Genomic DNA, 22,694 nt, shown 5'->3' with positions numbered 1-22,694 from the left:
GGGTACAAAATAAAAAAGACATAGGTCTTACTATTAATAACCTCACAATCTGTATAACTGTTTGAACATGCGACTTCATAAGCATTCTGTTCTGTGATTTCTAATCCTTTTATTTTATCGTGTATTAGATTTCTAAGTCATAGGGTCTTCTCTAAATAATGAAAATGTACTACTCTTTTGATTGCATGCCATTCATGTTTAATCCAGTGTGTTTCAATAGATTGAACTGTACACAAATCCAAGGTCAGCCACGGTTAGATGTATACTAATTATTGATACTTAACATCTTATGTGATATAGCCTTAGTTTCCTTGCATAAAAGATATATACAAAGTGCCATGCATCATGCCTGGCATATACTAGGTACTCAGTGAAACACACATACATACATATGCAATCTATAGAAGGTACATTCAATGCATATTTTTGCGTTGATTTTTTAAAGTTAGTCCACATTTGGACTCGGCTACTCAAGCTTGATTTTCCAGTTTTTCCTTATGACCGAATGGCACATACTTATGAGGTATCTGTGAGTTAGAACTGCAAGCTAGTGCCTCAAACGGTGTTAGTTGTTCATTAAGGTGCTCAGGCCAGAGAGTAGTCTCATTGGCAACAGAAGTCATCTTATTTAAAGGATTATTACAATCCATTCTATGGAGTCCATAGGAAAAAGCAAATAAAATCAGTTTGTAAATAAAAAGTAAGAAAGGCTATGAAATTATAGATATACATCTAAATGGCAAAAGATATACACAGAAAGTAAAAAAAAAAATCAATTGGAAAATTTTCCAGTTGATTGAACTCTTTGTCCATGCAGAATAATGAATTGGTAATAAAAGAATAAGCCGTCTTTAAAGCTTTAAAGATAAGGGTGAATAAGCAATTTCCTTGATAGGATATTAAATCCGCGAAAAGATGAGGTGAAAATACAAATTTCAATGTAATATTCAATCAGATAAAATTGAAAAATTTCATTGATCTTTTCTCCCAGGGACTGTTATCTTGTGGAGCCTGGGCTTGCTTTGATGAGTTTAACAGAATTGATTTGGAAGTACTGTCTGTGGTTGCTCAACAAATTCTTACTCTCCAAAGAGGTAATGGACTAGTTTATCTCTGCATTGTGTGAAAACAGTAGAAATATAGGAAGTAATGAATGGCACCAGTCCCATTTATATGTGGAATTGCTAAGTCATTTCATTCTTGATTACTCACAGGTATTAATGCAGGTGTGGATTTACTAGTGTTTGAAGGAACTGAGCTAAAACTTGACCCCACGTGCGCTGTCTTTATAACAATGAACCCTGGATATGCTGGGCGATCAGAACTTCCGGATAATCTGAAGGTACAGAAAAGGCAATTATATCATCGATTTCCTTTCTGTGATTAACACAGTTAATATATAAAAAGAAAGCACATGCTGTTCTTGAATTTTATGTAAAATTTTTGCTTTTAGATGTTACATTTTAGACAACTGTTTTAGAAAATAATTTTAAAGCTTTGAGTACTTTTAAAAAATAGCTATGCAATTTCCAAAACTTCTATTTTAAAATTCGTGGTAATTATACAAATTAGAAGACATAGGAAATATTGAGAAAGGTACCCATTCTACTGCTTACTATATTGTATTCCTCAATTTTAAATGCTGAAATCAGAAAATTGTGAATTCTGAGGTTTTTTTCAAGTTAATATTATAATATGAGCATTTTCCTATCTTTATGAACATAATTCAAACTGTAAATAAATTTATTGAACTGTGCTTACTGTTTGACATTTAGCTTGCATTTAGTTTTCCTTCATTATAGATAATATTGCAATGAGCAATTTTTACTTAAGGCTTTTCTCTATTTTAAGATACTTCCTTAGGAGAGTCATAAGGCCAAGAGCTGTGTTGCTAAATTGCCTTCCAACAGAGGTTGAAACAATTTATATCCTATATCAATTCTCAAGTCTCCTTAATGCCCAGCAGTAGTTTTTTGTAAGAACAAAACAGTTTGCTAATTGAATAGACTAGAATCTTCATTTAAAAAACAAACTTCTTTAATTATTAGTGAAATATGACATTTTCCCCATATCTTTGTTAGACATTTTATATCCTTTTCTGGTGAATTGCATGTTTATGGCTAGCACATAGAGAGAAAATGTTGAAGAATAATGCAGTGATAATTGCGGATCCAAAACCAAGTCTTCTGACTCTAAATCCTGCATTCCTTCCACTATCCACATTTTTAGAACGACAGCTTCTCAGACTAGTTGAGGTACTTTTCCATCGAAAACACTTTTGATTGGACTCACTGCTGCCAAGTATTTTTGTGGTATTTTTATTCCATACACTTTTATATGTTAGACGTGATGTTTTAGTACTTTGCCTTTGTGAAGGATGGTGTGACTTAAAAATAGAAACTGGTAAATCCTCCTTCATCTAAGAAGCATTTTGCAACTTTTTATTGGGATACACATTTGGAAAGCTCTTTTTGTAGCAGTACTTTTATTCACTCATGTTTTCCTTTTATTCAGTAGGATCAATCTGAATACATAAATATTTGTAAAGGCAAACATCTGTGAGTAGCTAATCATAAAAAGCTGGGACCAGTATTGGTTGAGTCTGTTAATGCCCCATGCAGACTTTTCCATGTTTTATTTATTGTGAATGTTGAAACAGTGTCAAAATATTCACCTTGGGGTATTTTCCTTCTATTTTAGGCCAAAAACTGCTCTCAAATTCTGATAGCTTTTTGTTGTTTTCGTTGTTACTTTTGTGCAGTCTTCTTGGTTAGAGCTGCTATAGAATATCTGTTTTCAAGTACATATGGAAATACCTAACAATTTTGAAAAAAATGTCTTAGTCTGAAATGAAAGAGAGATAGATAGATAGATAGATATACTATTTTTTAAAAGCCTGCTGAGGCCCAGAGAGTATTATCATCAGTCTTCAGGGTCATCCTCGACGCTTCTCTCTTCTTCACGCAGTGATTCAGCCAGTTACCAAAACCAGCAAAATCCTATTTCGTAAGTCTTATTACGCCTGCTGCTCCCGTCCAGCCCCACGGCCACGCCTTGCTCCCAGCCCTCTTCAGTCTTCTCTTGTGTGTCTTATTGCAGCAGCTCACCTGTCACCAAGAGTCCCTACTGAAATTCATTGTAATGAATTCCCCATTGTAATGCTACCTGTGTTGTCAGAAGAAATCTAATCATATAATTTCCAGACTTAAAAAACCACCAGGCTCCTTTTGCCCACAGGAAAAAAAATTCAAATTTCTTGGCCTGATCTGCAAGAGCTTTGGCATTAGACCCAGTTGCGTCTGTACCACCAGCTCCCTGCATCTCCCTGTCACACAGGCCTCACTAGCCTCTGAAGGTCCCATGCCTTTGCACATGCTGTTTACCCTCTCTTGAGTGCTCTGCTAAGCCACCACTGTCCTGCCTGACAAATTCATACTCATCCTCTAAGCTAGCAGTCAGCCACCGAACATACATACAGTTCAGATAAGACCACCTGGGTCCAGCCCCTGGAGCTGGCAGAGGTTTGCAGCTGCATCTTTCTATCCTGCACGTGTCCATGGGTTCTACAGGGACTCCTGTTAGGTCTCTCCGCTTGGAACTCCTGAGACTTTGAGTGATGGAATCTGTTTCTCCAGTTGTCATTCCCTCCACTCTGCGTGGATCGCTGGTGGATGATTCCACGTAGATTTTGCTGTTGGAGAGCTCTCACTTTGCCAGAGGGAATCTTGGGGAGGACTTAAAATGGCCCCAACTTCGCTCTCTCTCTCCCTTATCGTGTATATCTCATGCATCTTCTGTCCCAACAGACTGTGGGAGTGAAGGCCACTGTGATCTTGCTGCCCCAGGCTACTTTTGCTTTCTCAGGCGTGAGTCAGGCACCAATCTATATTCCCCCGCAACAGGGTGATACCCATCAAACTCTTACTGAACTTGGGAGTGAGGAGGGGGGCTTATGCAGACTCACAGCATAAGGAAACCTCCCTTCGATGGAAGTCTTTTTACAAATCCTCCCTCCTTCCTTATTCTCTCAAATGCTTTATGATCTACAAGTAAATGGGAAGGTTCAAGAATTGTGTATATTTCCTTTGTAAATTATTGGGCAGATCATGCATACTTCGGTAACTGCTATGTATCATGTCATGAAGAAAGACTCAAGTTTTGACATCTTGTACATCTAGGTAAAACCTGCATAGTAGAGCAATTTCTTAAACACATCTCCACTTTAGAGAAGCTGTATTTAATATTAAAACTATTCTGAAGAATCAGTAATCATTTCAGAATAGTTAAATGTTAGAAGCAATGGTAAAATAGACTTATCCTATTTTTTAAATTGAAGTATAGCTGATTTACAATGTGTTACTTTCTGATGTATAGCAGAGTGATTCCATTTATATATATGTATGTGTGTATTTATATATCTTTTTCATATTCTTTTTCATTATGGTTTATTACAGGATATTGAATATAGTTCCCTGTGCTATACAGTAGGGCCTTGTTGTACATCTATTTTCTATATAGTAGTTTGTATCTACTAATCCCAAAGTCCTAATTTATCCCTCTTCTCTCCCCCACCCATTTCCCCTTTGGTAAATATAAGTTTGTTTTCTATGTCTGTAAGTCTGTTTCTGTTTTGTAGATAGGTTCATTTGTGTCATATTTTAGATTCCACATATAAGTTATATCATGATATTTTTCTTTCTCTTTCTGACCTACTTCACTGAGTGTGATAATCTCTAGGTCCATACATGTTGTTGCAGATGGCATTATTTCATTCTTTTTTATGGCCGAGTAATATTCCATTGCGTATATGTATATATACCACATCTTCTTAAACCAGTCATCTGTTGATGGACACTTGGGTAGCTTCCATGTCTTGGCTATTGTAAATAGTGCTGCTGTGAACATTGGAGTGCATGTATCTTCTTGAATTAGAACTTCTGGGTTTTTTTCCCAGATAAATGCCCAGGAATTGAAATGCTAGATGATATGATAAATCTCTTTTTAGTTTTTTGAGGAACCTCCATACTGTTCTCCATAGTGGCTGTACCAATTTACATTCCCAACAACAGTGCAGGAGGGTTCCCTTTTCTCTACAGCCTCTCCAGCATTTATTATTTGTAGACTTTTTAATGATGACCATTCCAACTGGTGTGAGGGGGTACCTCATTGTAGTTTTGATTTGCATTTCTCTAATAATTAGCGAAGTTAAGCATCTTTTCAGGTGTCTGATGGCCATATGTATGTCTTCTTTGGAGAAATGTTTAAGTCTTCTGCTGTTTTTTTGATTGGGTGGTTTGCTTTTTTTGTTATTGAGTTTTATGAGCTGTTTGTATATTTTGGAAGTTAAGCCCTCATTGGTTGCACTGTTTGCAAATATTTTCTCCCATTCTGACGGTTGTCTTTTCGTCTTGTTTATGGTTTCCTTTGCTGTACAAAAGCTTATAAGTTTGCTCATTCCCATTTGTTTATTTTTGCCTTTGTTTCTATCGCCTTGGAGACTGACCTAAGAAAATGCTGCTATGATTTATGTCTGAGAATGTTTTGCCTATGTTTTCTTCTAGGAGTTTTGTGGTGTCCTGTCTTATATTAAAGTTTTTAAGCCATTTTGAGGGTTTTGTGTGTGTGTGTGTGTGTGTGTGTGTGTGTGTGTGTGTGTGTGTGTAGGATTTGAAGGCACTGTTATAACGTCATTGATTTACACGTGGCTGTCCAACTTTTCCAACACACTTGCTAAAGAGACTGTCTTTTCTCCATTGTATATTCTTGCCTCCTTTGTCAAAGATTGACTGTAGCTGTGTGGGTTTATTTCTAGGCTCTCTGTTCTGTTCCATTGATTCCTATGTCTGTTTTTGTGTTGATACCATGCTATTTGATTACTGTAGCTTTGTAGTATTGTCTGAAGGCTGGGAGGGTTATGCCTCCAGCTTTGTTCTTTCTTGCTCAGGATTGCTTTGGCAATTCTGGGTCTTTTATGGTTCCATATAAATTTTAGGATTATTTGTTTTAGTTCAGTGAAAAATGTCATGGGTAATTTGATAGAGATCACATTAAATCTGTAGGTTGCTTTGGGTAGTATGGAGGATAGGCGTATTCTAGATCTTCTGATGTCACAAAGTCAGTAACATGATCCATAACTTTCCACAGAGTGAGTAGCATGAAACACCCTATTAGTACAGAGAAAAAAAATGAACTAGATCCTGAATCCTCCATTTCACTCAACTAATACTTAGCTAATTCCTGAAGAGGTCGCATTTATGAAATCTATTTCCAATCCTTAAAGGAAGAAATGGTAAGAAGTTATTGCTTGAAATTTTGTTGTTGACGTTGTTCCAAAATGTAGTCCTTTGGAAGCATACTCTAGGAAGTGTATGTAATTCCTTATGTACCACCCTTCTTCGTCCATTCTATAGGACAGAAGCAATAAAATAACTATTGTCAGTCATTTATTTCTGCTGAGGTAAACATGGAGGGTAATACTCACATTGATTACATGTACTGGAATTTATTCAAACCCTGGCAGGTTACCTGGATCTATACCCTCCCATTTTTTTTTTTTTTTTACACTCAAGAAAGTATGCCATTGGTTAAACCAGAATCCAAATTAATTTTTTAGAGCACTAAATTACCCTTAAACCTACTGCTATTACTGAAAAATTATCTCTGACAGATCCCAAACCGTATCATATCAGTATTTCACACACTCTGTTTGAGAATCAATGAATGAGAATGTCTACCACCATAACAGTTTAGGCCTAAAAAAATATTTTGATGAGGATGCTTTTCTCTGTGATAAGAATCCATGATAACTCCTTGAAACTTCTGTACCGTACTTTATTTTTTGTTCTCTTGGCCACTGATATGTCTGTTTCATTGTGTTCCACAACCACTTTGCTAATAGTGCTAAGAGAATGTGAATAGGAATTTGTAAAGTACCTGGTGTGTCAGAGACCTGACACACAGACCTGGATGTTGTTCCCAAGCTAGTAGCAATTTGTACTATTGTAGAAAGATTGTATCACCCTAACCTAGCCATTGACCAGCTAACTCATTTGTTCATTCATTCATTCTCTATTTTATTCATTAAAAGAAAGTTGTTGAGAACCTACCCTTTAAAAGAGGTACCATGTGTATAGTAATTCTCTTGCAGTCTTTTTTCCCAGGTAGGTAGTGGTTTAGAGCACTTGCTTAAGCTTCTCTGTTAACGAATTATTTGCTCATGCTATATACTTTTAACATTTTATTCTTGCCTTTCTTGAATGGTAACCTTATTGATAAAATAGCAGTACTAAGGCCTCTAGCTAGTAATTAATGTAACACACTGGAAGGATCTTGCTTGATGTAAATCTTTTATTCTCAACTTTAGTGTCATAACAGCTCACTTAAGTAAAATGTCCTCATTTTCCATCTGCCTTGTGTTTTCGGTAATTCAGCTAATTCCCAGCAGATATTTATAAACTGTCTGAACTGTCTGCATTATAGTAAATTGTCATTTACTATAATTATTATTCACTATCTGAATATGATTATCATTTTTCTAGAGCACTGTTGCTCTCCTGCTTTAGTACAAGAAAGCCATGTTTTCATGTATGAGCTATTGAAGTAAATCCTGACACATACTAACATTTTAAACTTAAATTTTCTTATTTATTCTTTTAAAATCTATTCAGTTTTCTATTTACTTTCCATCACACAACATTTATTTGTCCCACAATGTTTAAAATACTATGAGGAAAAAATTATCTTTAGAATTTGGAAAATTGATTCGTCTCTAGTAATAATTATCCAGGACTTATTTTCAGTTTCTTGCCTTTATTATGCTTGGTGAAAGACTGACATGGTGACTGCAGACTCAAAAATGTTAAAAAATATCTCAAATTACACCATTTATGTAACATAGTCTTGTTATTAGGGGTTACCTGATGAGACCCAAATCATTTAATTAATTAGATGCCAGAGAGCTTCACTTGAAGCCCAGTCTCCCAACACCAGGCACTTTCTCACCAGCCCAGATGAGAAGCCCGGCTCTAGGACATCCCAGCAGAGTCTGCTTTTTCCCTATAGCATGTTACTTCCCACAAAAAATAGAACGTAATGGATACTTAACACTTAAGTAAATTAATAATTCACCAAAGGTCTAGGTATGATAGAAATTTGAAGCGTTCTCAAAGCATAATTTAAGGAAACATATTTATATAAAAAGTTAATGATCTAGTTATTATATACAATAACAAGAAGTCACATTTTAAAGTGTTTTTATCTATATGATCTGGCTACTGTAACTTAATATTATTGCAGAAAAGCTATAACATTGTAACATGCTATGAAGGAAAGAGTAGGCTTATCTCCATGATGGTCTTTTTCAAAAAGCACCTTTTCTCCCCTCCCATAGGCACTCTTTCGGACAGTAGCAATGATGGTGCCTGATTATGCCATGATTGCCGAAATAGTCCTGTACTCCTGTGGCTTTGTCACAGCTCGGCCACTGTCGGTAAAGATTGTGGCTACATATCGCCTGTGTTCAGAGCAGTTGTCATCACAACATCACTATGACTATGGAATGAGAGCCGTGAAGTCAGTGCTCACCGCAGCTGGGAATCTAAAGGTAAAAAACTCAAGTGGCTTCTTACTCATTCATTTCCTGTTTATAAATCTCAGGACCATGTGTCTTCACAAGAGTTACACTAACTGGTTAGTTTCATCAACTGAAAAAAAGTTCAGTTATCGTACTAACATAATTAATTATTTGCACACGTGAAAAAGGACATTTTATGATTTGTAAAACCTTAGACATGTGATCAGTGATTTGAGTTCCATTCCACAATTTTAACTGTATGAAACTAGGTTCTACTAAGGAGTAAAATTCCTTGCTGCTGAGAAATACTTTGAAAGCATTTATATATGAACATATATATTGAATAGCTTTAAAGGAAATAATCTATGTATAATTAATAAATATATACAGAAGCCCCTAGACATTGTTACTTAATATAATTACACAGTTGCAGCCAACTGCAGACTAGCAGTAATAGATTGACAATATAATGTTTGCATTTTAAGATGGTATAAATCATAACTATATTGATAAAACGTTTGAAGACTTGGGTAATTTTTCATTGAAAGTCTTTTGTAGAAACATAAAATATAACTGTACATTTGTTCTTTATCAAAGTAAGCAAGATAGGCTATAATTAACAGCAAAATGCAAACTGTGGCTTTGGAGCTTATAAAATTTTCATGTTCATGACTGCAGAAGATAAAGATTTTGAAATATATCTTGTGTGATTAAAAACAATGGCATGCATTTTAATCTTCTATGATAATGTTACCAAGGATTCTGATATATAGTGGTGATATTCTGTTTCACATTAGCCTAACATGACTTCAAGTCATTGTTTTTTTTTTGTAATAAACAAATGCAACTAGAAGCAACAATTTGTATTAACCTGGCATGTCATGATTACATTGTGGTCAGATAATGGGAAAGAAAATGCATTGTCCTAGTATATGTCATCACTGACATCTTGACTATGGAATTGAGCTATTAAAGTTATGCAGCAAATGAATCCTATCATTCTTTGTCAAAAGCTAATTGAAAATTGTTGAATGTGTTGGCTTGAATATTTTGAAGTTTGTTTCTATTATGTCAAAAAGCAATTTAAACATTTGCTTTAAGATGATAGCCTCTCAGATAACAAAAGAGACTTCTGACACTCCATAATTTACATGTGGTTAGGTTGATCCAAAGTCCATATGAATAGGACTAGCTTTGGCTTTGGAGGCCCTGGAAATTTAGAGACAACTAACCTTGATTGCCAGGCGTCACTGACTTTGTAAGGTTAAAGCCAGTTAAGTAGGAGCATGGGATTTATTAGAAAGATTCTAGAGAAAAAGAAGAGGATTCTGGAAAACTAAATGCATGATGGTAGGAGAAACTTTGGAGTACGATGTTGAATAAAGTATAGAAGCTGGGAGAAATATTTCTGAGTTCAGATTTTTTTGTGAATTATTGAACCATCTTATGGACATGAGCAACAAGTTGAGGGTTCAACCAGATTTTTTAGTAAACTCTGGGTTTACCACAGATTTTTTAGAATTCAACGTAAGTTTTCTGAAGCACCTTCTACTTAAGTGACTTAGTGTATTAACGAGCCCTCTCCACTCTGCCTGGGGATCACACTCAAGCGCGCTGGTACTAAGCATGCAGCCAGCAGGCAGCGTGCTGCTCTGCCCTCCCACCTTCTATCAGATGAACTGTTCCTCACCCAGAGTCAGGTGGCTTGTTCCCAAAACTCCCTGAAGCCAGTCGGACATGTTACTGTCGTTATGTCGTTTAATTAATTGTCAATGGAATTGATGGTATATGAGCATGAAAAGAAGAGTTTTGTTTTTATGAAAACTAAGTTCATTGTTTAAGAAAGACTCAGTGAAGATGAAATGCTAAAAAAAATGACTTTGAATTAGGTATGGATAAGAAAAGTGAATAAAACTGGGAAAAAACCTTAAAAATTTTAAGGATGCTGCACTTAGATTGTCTCCCAAGTATCTCTGAAGACCATGATCATCTTTAAAACACAAAACCAAAACACAACAAAACTGGACAGAGCAGATGATTCATTATTGATGCGTTTTTTTTCCAACAAGAAAAATGGTCCAAAACTCTACCCTCAGAGAAAAGGTCTTGGCACCAAAATATGGGCAGAGTGAGTGAATGTTTATATGTTTTAAATGTAAGTGCATCTTTTAAAAATGATTGCCCATCTTTAATGATTATTTTCACTTTACCAACCCACTGCTGGTCTTGAATGCATAGGACAAGCAAGCTCTTACCCAATATAGAGGCAACGGCAGCTCCCAAACTATATGGAATTCATGGCCAATAGCTTTTTACCCAGGGCATCTGTGAAAAAGTAGTCAGTTCAACTTAGGTTTTCATTATAAACTGGTAGAAAATTCACCAAGTATAATCATCAGTTTCTAAAATTAATAACAGTCCAATTAAATGGAAATAAGTAAGAACAACACTTTTGCATGGGCTTAAATTGCCTCTGGGGCCTGGTGTTCGTGTGTGTGTGTGTGAACATGTAGGGGGTGCAGTTAATAGCTGCAGATATCATTATGAGCATATTTTCTTTCAGCTGAAATATCCAAATGAAAATGAAGAAATTCTTCTGCTTAGATCTATTATTGATGTAAATCTACCAAAATTTTTATCCCATGATTTACCACTCTTTGAGGTAAGAACATTTTATTATTACAATGTATCAAAACTCTTCTAATAATGTATTTATCAAGCGTCCATGGTTGCAACTCCCTGTGAGAAACTTCCACTACAGAAAACGATGATATGGCAAAGAAAAACGTAGATCATTCTGTTTTATTTGAAGTGTGTTAGCTAGCTTTGTTGTTTTGGATAACTTTTTTTTTTTTTTTTTATGCGTTACGCGGGCCTCTCACTGTTGTGGCCTCTCCCGTTGCGGAGGACAGGCTCCGGACGCGCAGGCTCAGCGGCCATGGCTCACGGGCCCAGCCGCTCCGCGGCATGTGGGATCTTCCCGGACCGGGGCACTGAACCCGTGTCCCCTGCATCGGCAGGCGGACTCTCAACCACTGCGCCACCAGGGAAGCCCTTGGATAACTTTTTACTCTTTTTTTTTTTTTTTTTTTTTTTTGCGATACGCGGGCCTCTCACTGTTGTGGCCTCTCCCGTTGCGGAGCACAGGCTCCGGACGCGCAGGCTCAGTGGCCATGGCTCACGGGCCCAGCCGCTTCACGGCATGTGGGATCTTCCCGGACCGGGGCACTGAACCCGTGTCCCCTGCATCGGCAGGCGGACTCTCAACCACTGCGCCACCAGGGAAGCCCCCTGGATAACTTTTAACAACTTGGGATTTTTAAGTTTCATCTTTTCTGCAGAATATAAGTACACAAAAGTTACAAAACATGTTTGCTTATAAATTTCACCAGAATTTCCTCCGTGGAGGAAAGTAATTGGTCTAACACATCACTGAATCCCTTGCACAGAATGGATACTTGGTAAATGTTTGTCAAATTAATGATTGGAGAAATAAAAAAAATAAATAAGCTTAATTTCTTTAGAAGAGTACAATGGCTTTTATGAAATTCTTTTTTCAGGATAATTTAAGAATTAGGCTTAATAATCTTGTTGCATTTTAACAATTAAATTATAAGTAGTTGAGAAGAGCTATTAGAATGATGGTTAAAGTTCCTGTTTTGTCATGTGATATCATTCTTTTCCTTTTCCCATTCTCAGAAGAAATTGGGGGAGGGCTTGGGAGCGGGCTGCTGACACATGGTAGATGTTGCTCTCTCTTGTGCTGCCTTGAGGTATGGGCAGTTAGCTTCCAAAGTTTAAAGACTGAAGTCGTAAGGCTGTCACAGGGAGGGTGGAGACGTGACACTGCCACTGTAGTGTGGTCCAGTGTCGTTAGCTATCCATAGCAACCATGTTTCATCACTCTGAAAGGGACTTCCCTTAGTATTTAGAGTTGACAGTGCTGATGTTTTGCAGATCAAATCTACAAGGAATAGGTTCAAATTTTCTTCTTAAAAATTTCCCTCAGTTTCTTTGGTACTAGTACACTGTACAGATTTTCCAGGAGTAAAAGCTATATTTATTTTTATAAAGTGGAAGTATACCTCACCTAGTTGTATTCTTATGCAGCTGTGTATTCATTCAGTGAACATTTATTGAATAATATTAAGAACAATATTTCTTAAATGGAGCGCAACTGGCATTTTCAAATAGGACAGTTCCGTGTTGTGAGAGACTGTCCCATACGCTGCAGAACACTTGGCATCCCTCCTCCCCCAGTGTCTCTGGACTCTCCCAGTGTGAGAACCAGAAGGACAGCTCCACATATTCCCAACTCTCTACCTGGCGGGAGAGTGAAGGGAACTGGTCTTTGCTGAGACCTACTGACTACCAGATATGGTCTGGAATTATCTGCTTCTTTCAAGGTTAACCATAAATAATTTGAACAATCTGAGAAGATATTTTTGTTTACTTAGCAAACACTATGCATTCACAATGGACCAGACCTTATTCTAAGAGTTTTATGAATAGCAACTTATTTAATACTCATAAGCAGCTAACGGGGCAGGTGCTCTTGTTATCCCCATTTTACACGTGGTGTAACTGCGGCACAGAGATCATAAGTAACTTGTATTCATGGCCAGTATATGAGGGAGAGGGGGTTCCAGCCGCTCAGCTAGGCTGTAGAGTGATCTTAAAGACCCTACTGCGTTGCCTTTTTCTCTCCTTTGCCCCAAGGAAACTTACTGCTCCAGTGAACTGGGATCAGTTTATCCATAACAGGATTTAAAGGATTAAATTTAGGGGTGATTAAACTGGTAGTTTGTCAGTTTTAAGGTATAGCTTGAATGTATGCTTTCATATTAAGCTCTTCTGAATTTTCACTTTTATCTTCAGAGTAAAATGAATAGTTGTATCTATCACATAGGTTGCTATAATACTTATGAAAAAGCCTTAGCGGTTTATAAAGGGATGTTTCTTAGACCTTGAAATCAACTCTGTATATTCATATACACTAAATATGGAAGTATAATTCTTTCCAATCATACATTATATGATTGTATTTGTTTCCTAAAGCTGCCATAACAAAGTACCACAAACTTGGTGGCTTAAAACAATAGAAATTGATTTTCTCACAGTTCTGGAGGATAAAAGTCTGAACTAAAGTGTTGGTTCCCTCTGAAGCCTTTAGGAAAGAATCCTTCCTTGTTTCTTCTTGGCTTCTGATGGCTACTGGTGATCTTTGATGTTCCTCGGCCTGTCATTACTTTAGTCTCTGTCCCCACCACTAGATGGCCTTCTTCCCTGGGTGTCGTTGTGTCTGGGTCTTCCTCTCCTTTCTGTTATAAAGACACCAATCACTGGAGTTGGGCTCCAGTATGATCTCATCTTATCTAATTACATCTGCAAAGATCTTATTTCCAAAGAAGGGGACATTCTGAGGTTCCAGGTGCACATACATTTTTGAGAGAAGCTAAGCTGATTAACATACTACCCACTACAATGATTGATTAAAATACCATCGAACTAATTTTTGTATATGGTATGAGGCATGGATGGAAGTTCATTATTTTGACAAATCCAGGTACTCTAGCATAATTTGCTCAAGACTATTTTTTTAATCTTTTCTCTACGGGATTGCCTTTGAGTCTTTGTTGAGGATGAGTTGTTCACATGTGTGTGGGTCTATTTCTGGTCTCCCTGTTCTGTTCCATTGATACATTTTTGTATTTTTATACTAATGTGACCCCATCTTTATAATAAGCCTTCAAATCAGATCGTGTTCATCCTCTAACTTTTTAACTTAAAAAGATGTAAAACTGCAACATCTCTGGAGGAAAACAAGAGAAATCCCTTGTGAATTTGGAATAGGCAAAAATTTCTTAAATACAACACCGAAAGCACAATGCATGAAACAATAAATTCATAAAATAGACTCATCAAAATTTAAAAGTTTGCTCTTTGAAATACACTGGTAAGAGAATGAAAGACAAGCTAGAGACTAGAAAAAAATTTGCATATTAGATGTATGATGAAGGATTTGTATGCAGAATATTTAAAGAATGGTCAAAACTTACCATGAAGAAAATAAACTGATTAAAAATAGGCAAAAGATTTGAACAGACATTTCACTAAAGAAGATATACATATGGCACACAAGTACATGCAAAAAATGTTAATCTTTGGGAAATGCAAATTGAAGCCACAAGAAGATACTGTTACTTGTTACTATGGCTAAAATTAAGAAGACTGACCATATCAAATATTGAAACTCTCATACACTGCTTGGGGGGATGTAATATAATAATACAACAACCTTGGAAAGCAGACAGTTTCTTAAAACGGTAAATACACACTCACCGTACTATCCAGGTATTCCACTCCTCATTATTCGCCTGAGAGAAATGAAAGCATTTGTCCATACAAAGACTTGTATACACATGTTTATAGTAGCTTTATTTATTTCCCAAACTGGAAACAATGAAAATGTCCATCAACAGGAAAATGGATTTAAAAACTGGCACCTCAGTACAGTGGAACACTTCAATACAATGGACTATTGATATATGCTGTGAAAGGTGTGAATTTCCAAATCTTTATGACAAGTGAAAGAAGCCAGACAAAAAATAAAGTAGTACCTGTAATGGGTAATTTCACCCGTAATAAATTCTAGATAATGCAAGTAAAAATAGTAACAGAAAGCAAATCAGTGTTTGTTGGTTGTCTGGGGATGGAGACAGGAGGTGGCAAGGAGAGGAGAAAAGGCCACAAGGAGACTTGTGGCTGTGATTGGTATATTGACTATCTTCATTGAGTTGGTGGTTTCACTTATCAAATTGTACCCTTTAAATATAAACAGTTGATTGTATGTCAATCATACCTCTATGAAGCTGTTAAAAATACTGCACTATTACTCAAAGGCTCTATTTCCATCAATGTTAAATACAAGGATGTAAGAAATTTTATCAAGTTTATGTATGTCTACATGTCTATATATATATATGTATATATACATATACACATACATAGAGAGAGAGAGAGAGAATATGAGAATGTATAGATAGATAATGTAAATCCCCAAATCATCTATCATTAGGGAATTACTTCAGATTTGTTTCCTGGGGTGAAATTACCAAAACCAGATTACAGTGATTTGCTGGGAGCCATCAAAGACAACTGTGACTCCATGAATTTGCAAATGACCAGATTCTTTTCTGAGAAGATTCTTCAGATATATGAAATGATGATTGTGCGTCATGGCTTTATGATTGTTGGAGAACCGTTTGGAGGAAAAACCAGTGCATATCGCGTCTTAGCTGGAGCACTAAATGATCTATGTGAGAAGGTAAGTGTGTTATTAATGCATTAATTTATTGATAATCAGCTTTGTGCAAGATAGAATGTATGGTTATTTAAAAGGGTACTTTAATGCAGCAACTTAAACTTATGAAAATACAGAGGAAATAAAATTAGAAAAGTAATACAAAGCAAGTAGGAAGTTCAGTATACAAAGGGTATGCCACAGATTTGCCTCTAGCCCTTTTGTTTCTTTTTTTTAAAGAGGTTAATCATAAAGATAACACATTCATTATAGAAAAAAATCTGAAGACATGAAAAAACCTGACAGTTTTCTCTTTTATACTTTCTTAGGAGAGTAGTTTTTATTTTCTTGGTGTTTAGATTTGTAATGCAAACTTGTTAGTGGCTGCTAGTGGTACTTAACTGAAGTGTGTGTGTGTGCGTGCGTGCGTGTGTGTGCGTGCATGAGCATACGCATGCATTATATAATACATGCGTATGTAAGTGTAGTAAATAACGATGATTATATTATTCAAAATTCCTGTCCTACACATCTCAGTTTGGTCTACTTTGATAGGCTAAAGGAGTGAGGCTGTTTTAAATTCTCCAACTAATATTGCATTTCTGTCTACTTACCCTTGTATTTCAAATAGTTCTTGCTTCATTTATTTCAGTGTTTGTAGCCAAATGGGATTTGTGATCATTACATCTTCATTGTGGAGCCTCCCTTCAGCCAGTATAAAATTATCTACTTGTAGTATCTGCCTTGGATCCCCTGTGTCTAATTTCAGTATTGCAACCCCTGCTTTCTCCTTGCATATATATTTGCCCATGTCTTTAATTGTGACTCTGGCTGTCACTGTGATTTATTTTGTATGGAGAATAATTAGTTTTAACTTTTATTTTCTCCAATTTGATGGCCTTTATCTTCTCATAGGGGAATTTTAATTCGATTGTATTTATTATCAAACAAACTGATATGTACTTATTTCTGTCATCTGTTCCTTTATGGTTTTATCCTTTCATGCTGTTTCCTTTCTTCGCCTCCCTTCCTTTCCCTTTATCCTTCCTGCCTTGCTTTCCTCAGTTTTTGTTTGCATTTTTCCTATTTTGTTGTTTTATTGTTATAGGGGCGAATTTTTTGCTATAAAAAATAAGTCTCTAAAAGAGCCAAATGTGGTGCCACTCAAAGATTAAAGAAGATGAAGGTATGAGCGTGTATTCTGGTCCAATATAAAGCCCGAAAGTGATTCATTATCAGGAAATTCTAAGAGTGACACTGTGGTAATGTAAAAGGGGCAAGGCTCCATAGCCACTGCTTGCAAGCTGTAGCTTCACACTAGCTTTGTTGCATTTGGGACAAACACCTTGCTTTAATGGCAGCAACTTTGTTCTGACTAAGGTGATAGAACTTTCCCATGTTTCTAAATTAAGGATGACACATCTTTATTCCCTTTCTGGGCACAGAGAAGAAAACATAGACCTTGAGCTTTTTTTTTTTTTACTGCTTCACATTATTATTGCCACATGTTTTCTTCAGTTTGGTACTTCATGTCCCAGGCTCCAGTGGTGGTGGGCAGAAAGCAGTGTGGGAAAGAGTTGAACTTGTTCTGTTATAAGTTGAACTTGTTATATAAAAAAGAAATGATTGTGAATAAGTAGAGCACAGGTGATTTTTAGGGCAGGGGAACTATTCTGTATATATTGTAATGGTGGATACATGACATTATGTATTTGGCAAAATCCATAGAAGTGTCCAACACAAAGAGTAAACCTTAATGTAAACCATGGGCTTTAGTTAATAATAAAGAATCCGTATCAGCGGAGGAACTGAGGAATTGAGGAATCATAACGATGTACCACACCAATGCAAGGCTTTAATAGTAGGGGAAACTGTGTGTGAGTGGCGGGAAGATGGAGGGAATATATGTGAATCTCTCTATATTTTCTGTTCAATTTTTCTGTAAACCCAAAGCTACTCTAAAAAAATAAAGTCTATTAAGTAAAAACATTAAAAAGCCTATGCCCCAAGTGTATTAACATCTCTTATTAATTCCATATACCAGCTTTCAAGGTTCTGGTGGAAGCTATCAGCTTACCAATATTAATTTTTTCACAACGTGAGAATGGTACATATTTGCCTATATTTAAATCATTTAACTTTATCTCAGAGAATGTTTTGTAGTAAGAATCAACCACTTACAGCCCATGGGCCAACTTCAGCCCAAAGCCTGTTTCTGTGATGCCAGTGAGCTTAGAATGGTGTTAATATTTTTAAGGTTTGTAAAGACAAGCAGAAAAGAATATGTAACCTGTTGATCTATCACTGGTAAATATTATATGCTTTTGACCAACATTTGGTACTTTATTCCTAAGTATGCTATGAGTTCTTAAATCCTATTGTAAATGGTATTTTTAAATTTTATTTTTCAGTTGTTCATTGGCATTATAGAAAATACGATCAATTTTTGTATAATGACTTTGTTTGCTGCAGCCTTGTTAAATGAACTCTTTACTTCTGGTAGTTTTTGTGTAGAATCTTTAGGATTTTCTACATGCCCAATCATGTTTTCCATGAATAATGACAGTATTAGTAGTCTTTTAAATAAATAAATAATCTTTTTTTTTTTTTTTTTCTATTAAGGGGTTAATGGAAGAAAACAAGGTTCAGATCACTGTTTTAAATCCTAAGTCTGTCACCATGGGTCAGCTGTATGGGCAGTTTGATTTAGTGTCCCATGAGTGGTCCGACGGGATCCTCGCTGTCAGTTTTAGAGCATTTGCTGCTTCATCGGTAAGTGCTAACACTTCTCAATGCTATGAAGAGTTATGATTTTTTTCAGTTGTTTCAAGTAAACATTTGTATTTGTAGCTCAAGGTACTTATTTAAAACACATTACTGGGATCCTTGAGGCGCCGGCCGCCGCCCCAGCCAGTGTCTGAGCCAAGCCCCCGCGTCCTTCGCCTCCGTGTGCCCATGGCCTTTAGACTGCCGGTTCCTCGGCTGGGGGCGGGAGCGCTGAGTTTCCCGCTGGGAGGTAAAGTGGCCCCCCTTTACCTCCCAGATGCCGCAAGGAGACAGGCTTCTGGGCACTAGGTACGCCATCCTTGCCCTACACGTGCCGGGGTGAGACCCTCGCGAGGCCGAGAATGCGGAGCGCTTTCCCCTGAGTGCAGTGAGTGGGTGAGGTGCCTGTCTCTTCTCCCTCCACGGATGAGAGAGTTGGGACAAGGAAATTTTATGCCCTGCTTGATATAAATACAACTGGATATAAACTTCAGGAGGCCAAAGTACATCATCTCTCTCGTTCACTCCTGTATCTTGAGCATCTAATACTGTGCCAGGCATATGCTTTGCTTTTACCATTTGTCCTACGGTTCTTTCTTTCCGGTGTTTGTTTTTAAGGATAGTTTTTAACGTTTGTTACATTGGTGGATTTGTTTTTTGGTTTGGTTACTCTCTTCTTCCTTTCTTTCTTTTTTTTTTATTACTTTACTTTTAATATTTAAAAATCTTTTTTACCTTAGTAACTTTATTTTATTTTATATATTTTTCTTTCTTTCTTTCTGTTTTTTTCTCCCTTTTCTTCTGAGCCATGTGGCTGACAGGGTCTTGGTGCTCCGGCCAGGTGTCAGGCCTGAGCCTCTGAGGTGGGAGAGCCAAATTCAGGATATTGGTCCACCAGAGACCTCCCGGCCCCACATAATATCAAGTGGCGAAAGCTCTCCCAGAGATCTCCATCTCAACACTAAGACCCAGCTCCACTCAACGACCAGCAAGCTACAGTGCTGGGCACCCTATGCCAAACAACTAGCAAGACAGGAACACAACCCCACCCATTAGCAGAGTGGCTGCCTAAAATCATAATAAGGTCACAGACACCCCAAAACTACCACCGGACATGGTTCTGCCCACCAGAAAGACAAGATCCAGCCTCATCCAACAGAACACAGGCACTAGTCCCCTCCAGCAGGAAGCCTACACAACTGACTGAACCAGCCTTACCCACTGGGGGCCGATGCCAAAAACAGCGGGAACTATGAACCTGCAGCCTGCGAAAAGGAGACCCCACACACAATAAGTTAAGCAAAATGAGAAGACAGAGAAATATGCAGCAGATGAAGGAGCAAGGTAAAAATGCACCAGACCAGACAAAGAGGAAATAGGCAGTATATCTGAAAAAGAATTCAGAGTAATGATAGTAAAGATGATCCAAAATCTTGGAAATAGAATGGAGAAAATACAAGAAATGTTTAACAACGAACTAGAAGAACTAACAAGCAAACAAACAATGATAAACAACACAATAAATGAAATGAAAAATTCTCTAGAAGGAATCAATAGCAGAATAACTGAGGCAGAAGAACAGATAAGTGACCTGAAAGATAAAATAGTGGAAATAACTACTGCAGAGCAGAATAAAGAAAAAAGAATGAAAAAAATTGAGGACAGTCTCAGCTACCTCTGGGGAAACATTAAACATACCAACATTTGAGTTATAAGGGTCCCAGAAGAAGAAGAGAAAAAGAAAGGGACTTAGAAAATATTTGAAGAGATTATAGTTGAAAACTTCTGTAACATGGGAAAGGAAATAATCAAGTCCGGGAAGTGCAGAGAGTCCCATACAGGATAAATCCAAGGAGAAACATGCCAAGACACAGATTAATGAAAGTATCAAAAATTAAATATGAAGAAAATATTTTTAAGGCAGCAAGGGAAAAGTAACAAATAACATACAAGGGAATCCCCATAAGGTTAACAGCTGATCTTTCAGCAGAAACTCTGCAAGCCAGAAGGGTGTGGCAGGACATATTTAACGTGATGAAAGGGAAAAACCTACAACCAAGGTTACTCTACCCAGCAAGGATCTCATTCAGGTTTACAGACAAGCAAAAGCTAAGAGAATTCAACACCACCAAACCAGCTTTACAACAAATGCTAAAGGAACTTCTCTAGGCGAGAAACACAAGAGAAGGAAAAGACCTACAAAAACAAACCCAAAACAATTAAGAAAATGGTAATAGGAACATACATATTGATAACTACCTTAAGTGTAAATGGATTAAATGCTCCAACCAAAAGACATAGACAGGCTGAATGGATAGAAAAACAAGACCCATATATACGCTGTCTACAAGAGACCCACTTCAGACCTAGGGACACATACAGACTGAAAGTGAGGGGATGGAAAAAGATATTCCATGCAAATGGAAATCAAAAGCTGGAGTATTAATTCTCATATTAGAAAAGAATACCCTTTAAAATAAAGACTATTACAAGAGACAAAGAAGGACACTACATAATGATCAAGGGATCAATCCAAGAAGAAGCTATAACAGTTGTAAATATTTATGCACCCAACATAGGAGCACCTCAATACATAAGGCAAATGCTAACATCCATAAAAGGGGAAATTGACAGTAACACAACCATAGTAGGGGACTTTAACATCCCACTTTCCCCAATGGACAGATCATCCAAAATGAAAATAAATAAGGAAACACAAGCTTTAAATGATACATTAAACAAGGTGGACTTAATTGACATTTAAAGGACATTCCATCCAAAAACAACAGAATACACTTTCTTCTCAAGTGCTCATGGAACATTCTCCAGGATAGATCATATCTTGGGTAACAAATCAAGCCTTGGTACATTTAAGAAAATAGAAGTCGTATCAAGTATCTTCTCTGACCATAATGCTATGAGACTAGATATCGATTACAGGAAAAACGTCTGTAAAAAATACAAACATATGGAGGCTAAACAAAACACTACTAAATAACCAAGAGATCACTGAAGAAATCAAAGAGGAAATCAAAATATACCTAGAAACAATTGACAATGAAAACACGATGACCCAAAACCTATGGGATGCAGCAAAAGCAGGTCTAAAAGGGAAGTTTGTAGTACTAGAATCCTACCTCAAGAAATAAGAGACATCTCAAATAAACAACCTAACCTTATACGTAAAGCAATTAGAGAAAGAAGAACAAAAAATCCCCAAAGTTAGAAGAAGGAAAGGAATCATAAAGATCAGATCTGAAATAAATGAAAAAGAAATGAAGGAAACGATAGCAAAGATCAATAAAACTAAAAGCTGGTTCTTTGAAAAGATAAACAAAATTGATAACTCATTAGCCAGACTCATCAAGAAAAAAAGGGAGAAGGCTCAAATCAACAGACTTAGAAATGAAAAAGGAGAAGTAACAACTGACACTGCAGAAATACAAAGGATCATGAGAGATTACTACAAGCAACTCTATGCCAATAAAATGGACAACCTGGAAGAAATGGATAAATTCTTAGAAAAACACAACCTTCCGAGACTGAACCAGGAAGAAATAGAAAATATAAACAGACCAATCACAAGCATGGAAATGGAAACTGTGGTTAAAAATCTTCCAGCAAACAAAAGCCCAGGATCAGATGGCTTCACAGGTGAATTCTATTAAACATTTAGAGAAGAGCTAACATCCATCCTTCTCAAACTCTTCCAAAGTATAGCAGAGGGAAGAACACTCCCAAACTATTCTACCAGGCCACCATCACCCTGATACCAAAACCAAAAAAAATGTCACAAGAGAAAATTGCAGACTAATATCACTGATGAACATAGATACAAAAATCCTCAACAAAATACTAGCAAACAGAATCCAGCAGCACATTAAAAGCATCATGCACCATGATCAAGTTGGGTTTATCCCAGGAATGCAAGGATTCTTCAATATACCCAAATCAATCAATGTGATAATCCGTATTAACAAACTAAAGGATAAAAACCATATGATCATCTCAATAGATGCAGAAAAACCTTTTGACAGAATTCAACACCGACTT

General features: G+C 36.8%; 1 protein-coding gene across 1 annotated transcript in view; it reads left to right on the top strand.

The window, feature by feature from the left end:
* DNAH7 (dynein axonemal heavy chain 7) overlaps positions 1 to 22,694 on the top strand; it is a 248,183-nt gene that overhangs the window by 99,126 nt on the left and 126,363 nt on the right. The window contains exons 26-31 of the mRNA XM_065880632.1: positions 992 to 1,094; positions 1,215 to 1,342; positions 8,390 to 8,602; positions 11,136 to 11,234; positions 15,651 to 15,899; positions 18,498 to 18,647. Coding sequence (XP_065736704.1) covers positions 992 to 1,094; positions 1,215 to 1,342; positions 8,390 to 8,602; positions 11,136 to 11,234; positions 15,651 to 15,899; positions 18,498 to 18,647 — 942 coding nt within the window. The remainder of the gene's footprint in view (positions 1 to 991; positions 1,095 to 1,214; positions 1,343 to 8,389; positions 8,603 to 11,135; positions 11,235 to 15,650; positions 15,900 to 18,497; positions 18,648 to 22,694) is intronic.

This window comes from Phocoena phocoena, chromosome 7, assembly GCF_963924675.1.
Source record: "Phocoena phocoena chromosome 7, mPhoPho1.1, whole genome shotgun sequence".
In the NCBI taxonomy this organism is placed as follows: domain Eukaryota; kingdom Metazoa; phylum Chordata; class Mammalia; order Artiodactyla; family Phocoenidae; genus Phocoena; species Phocoena phocoena.
Note: the sequence above shows the minus strand (reverse complement) of the source record. Positions and strands in the feature narration are given on the sequence as shown.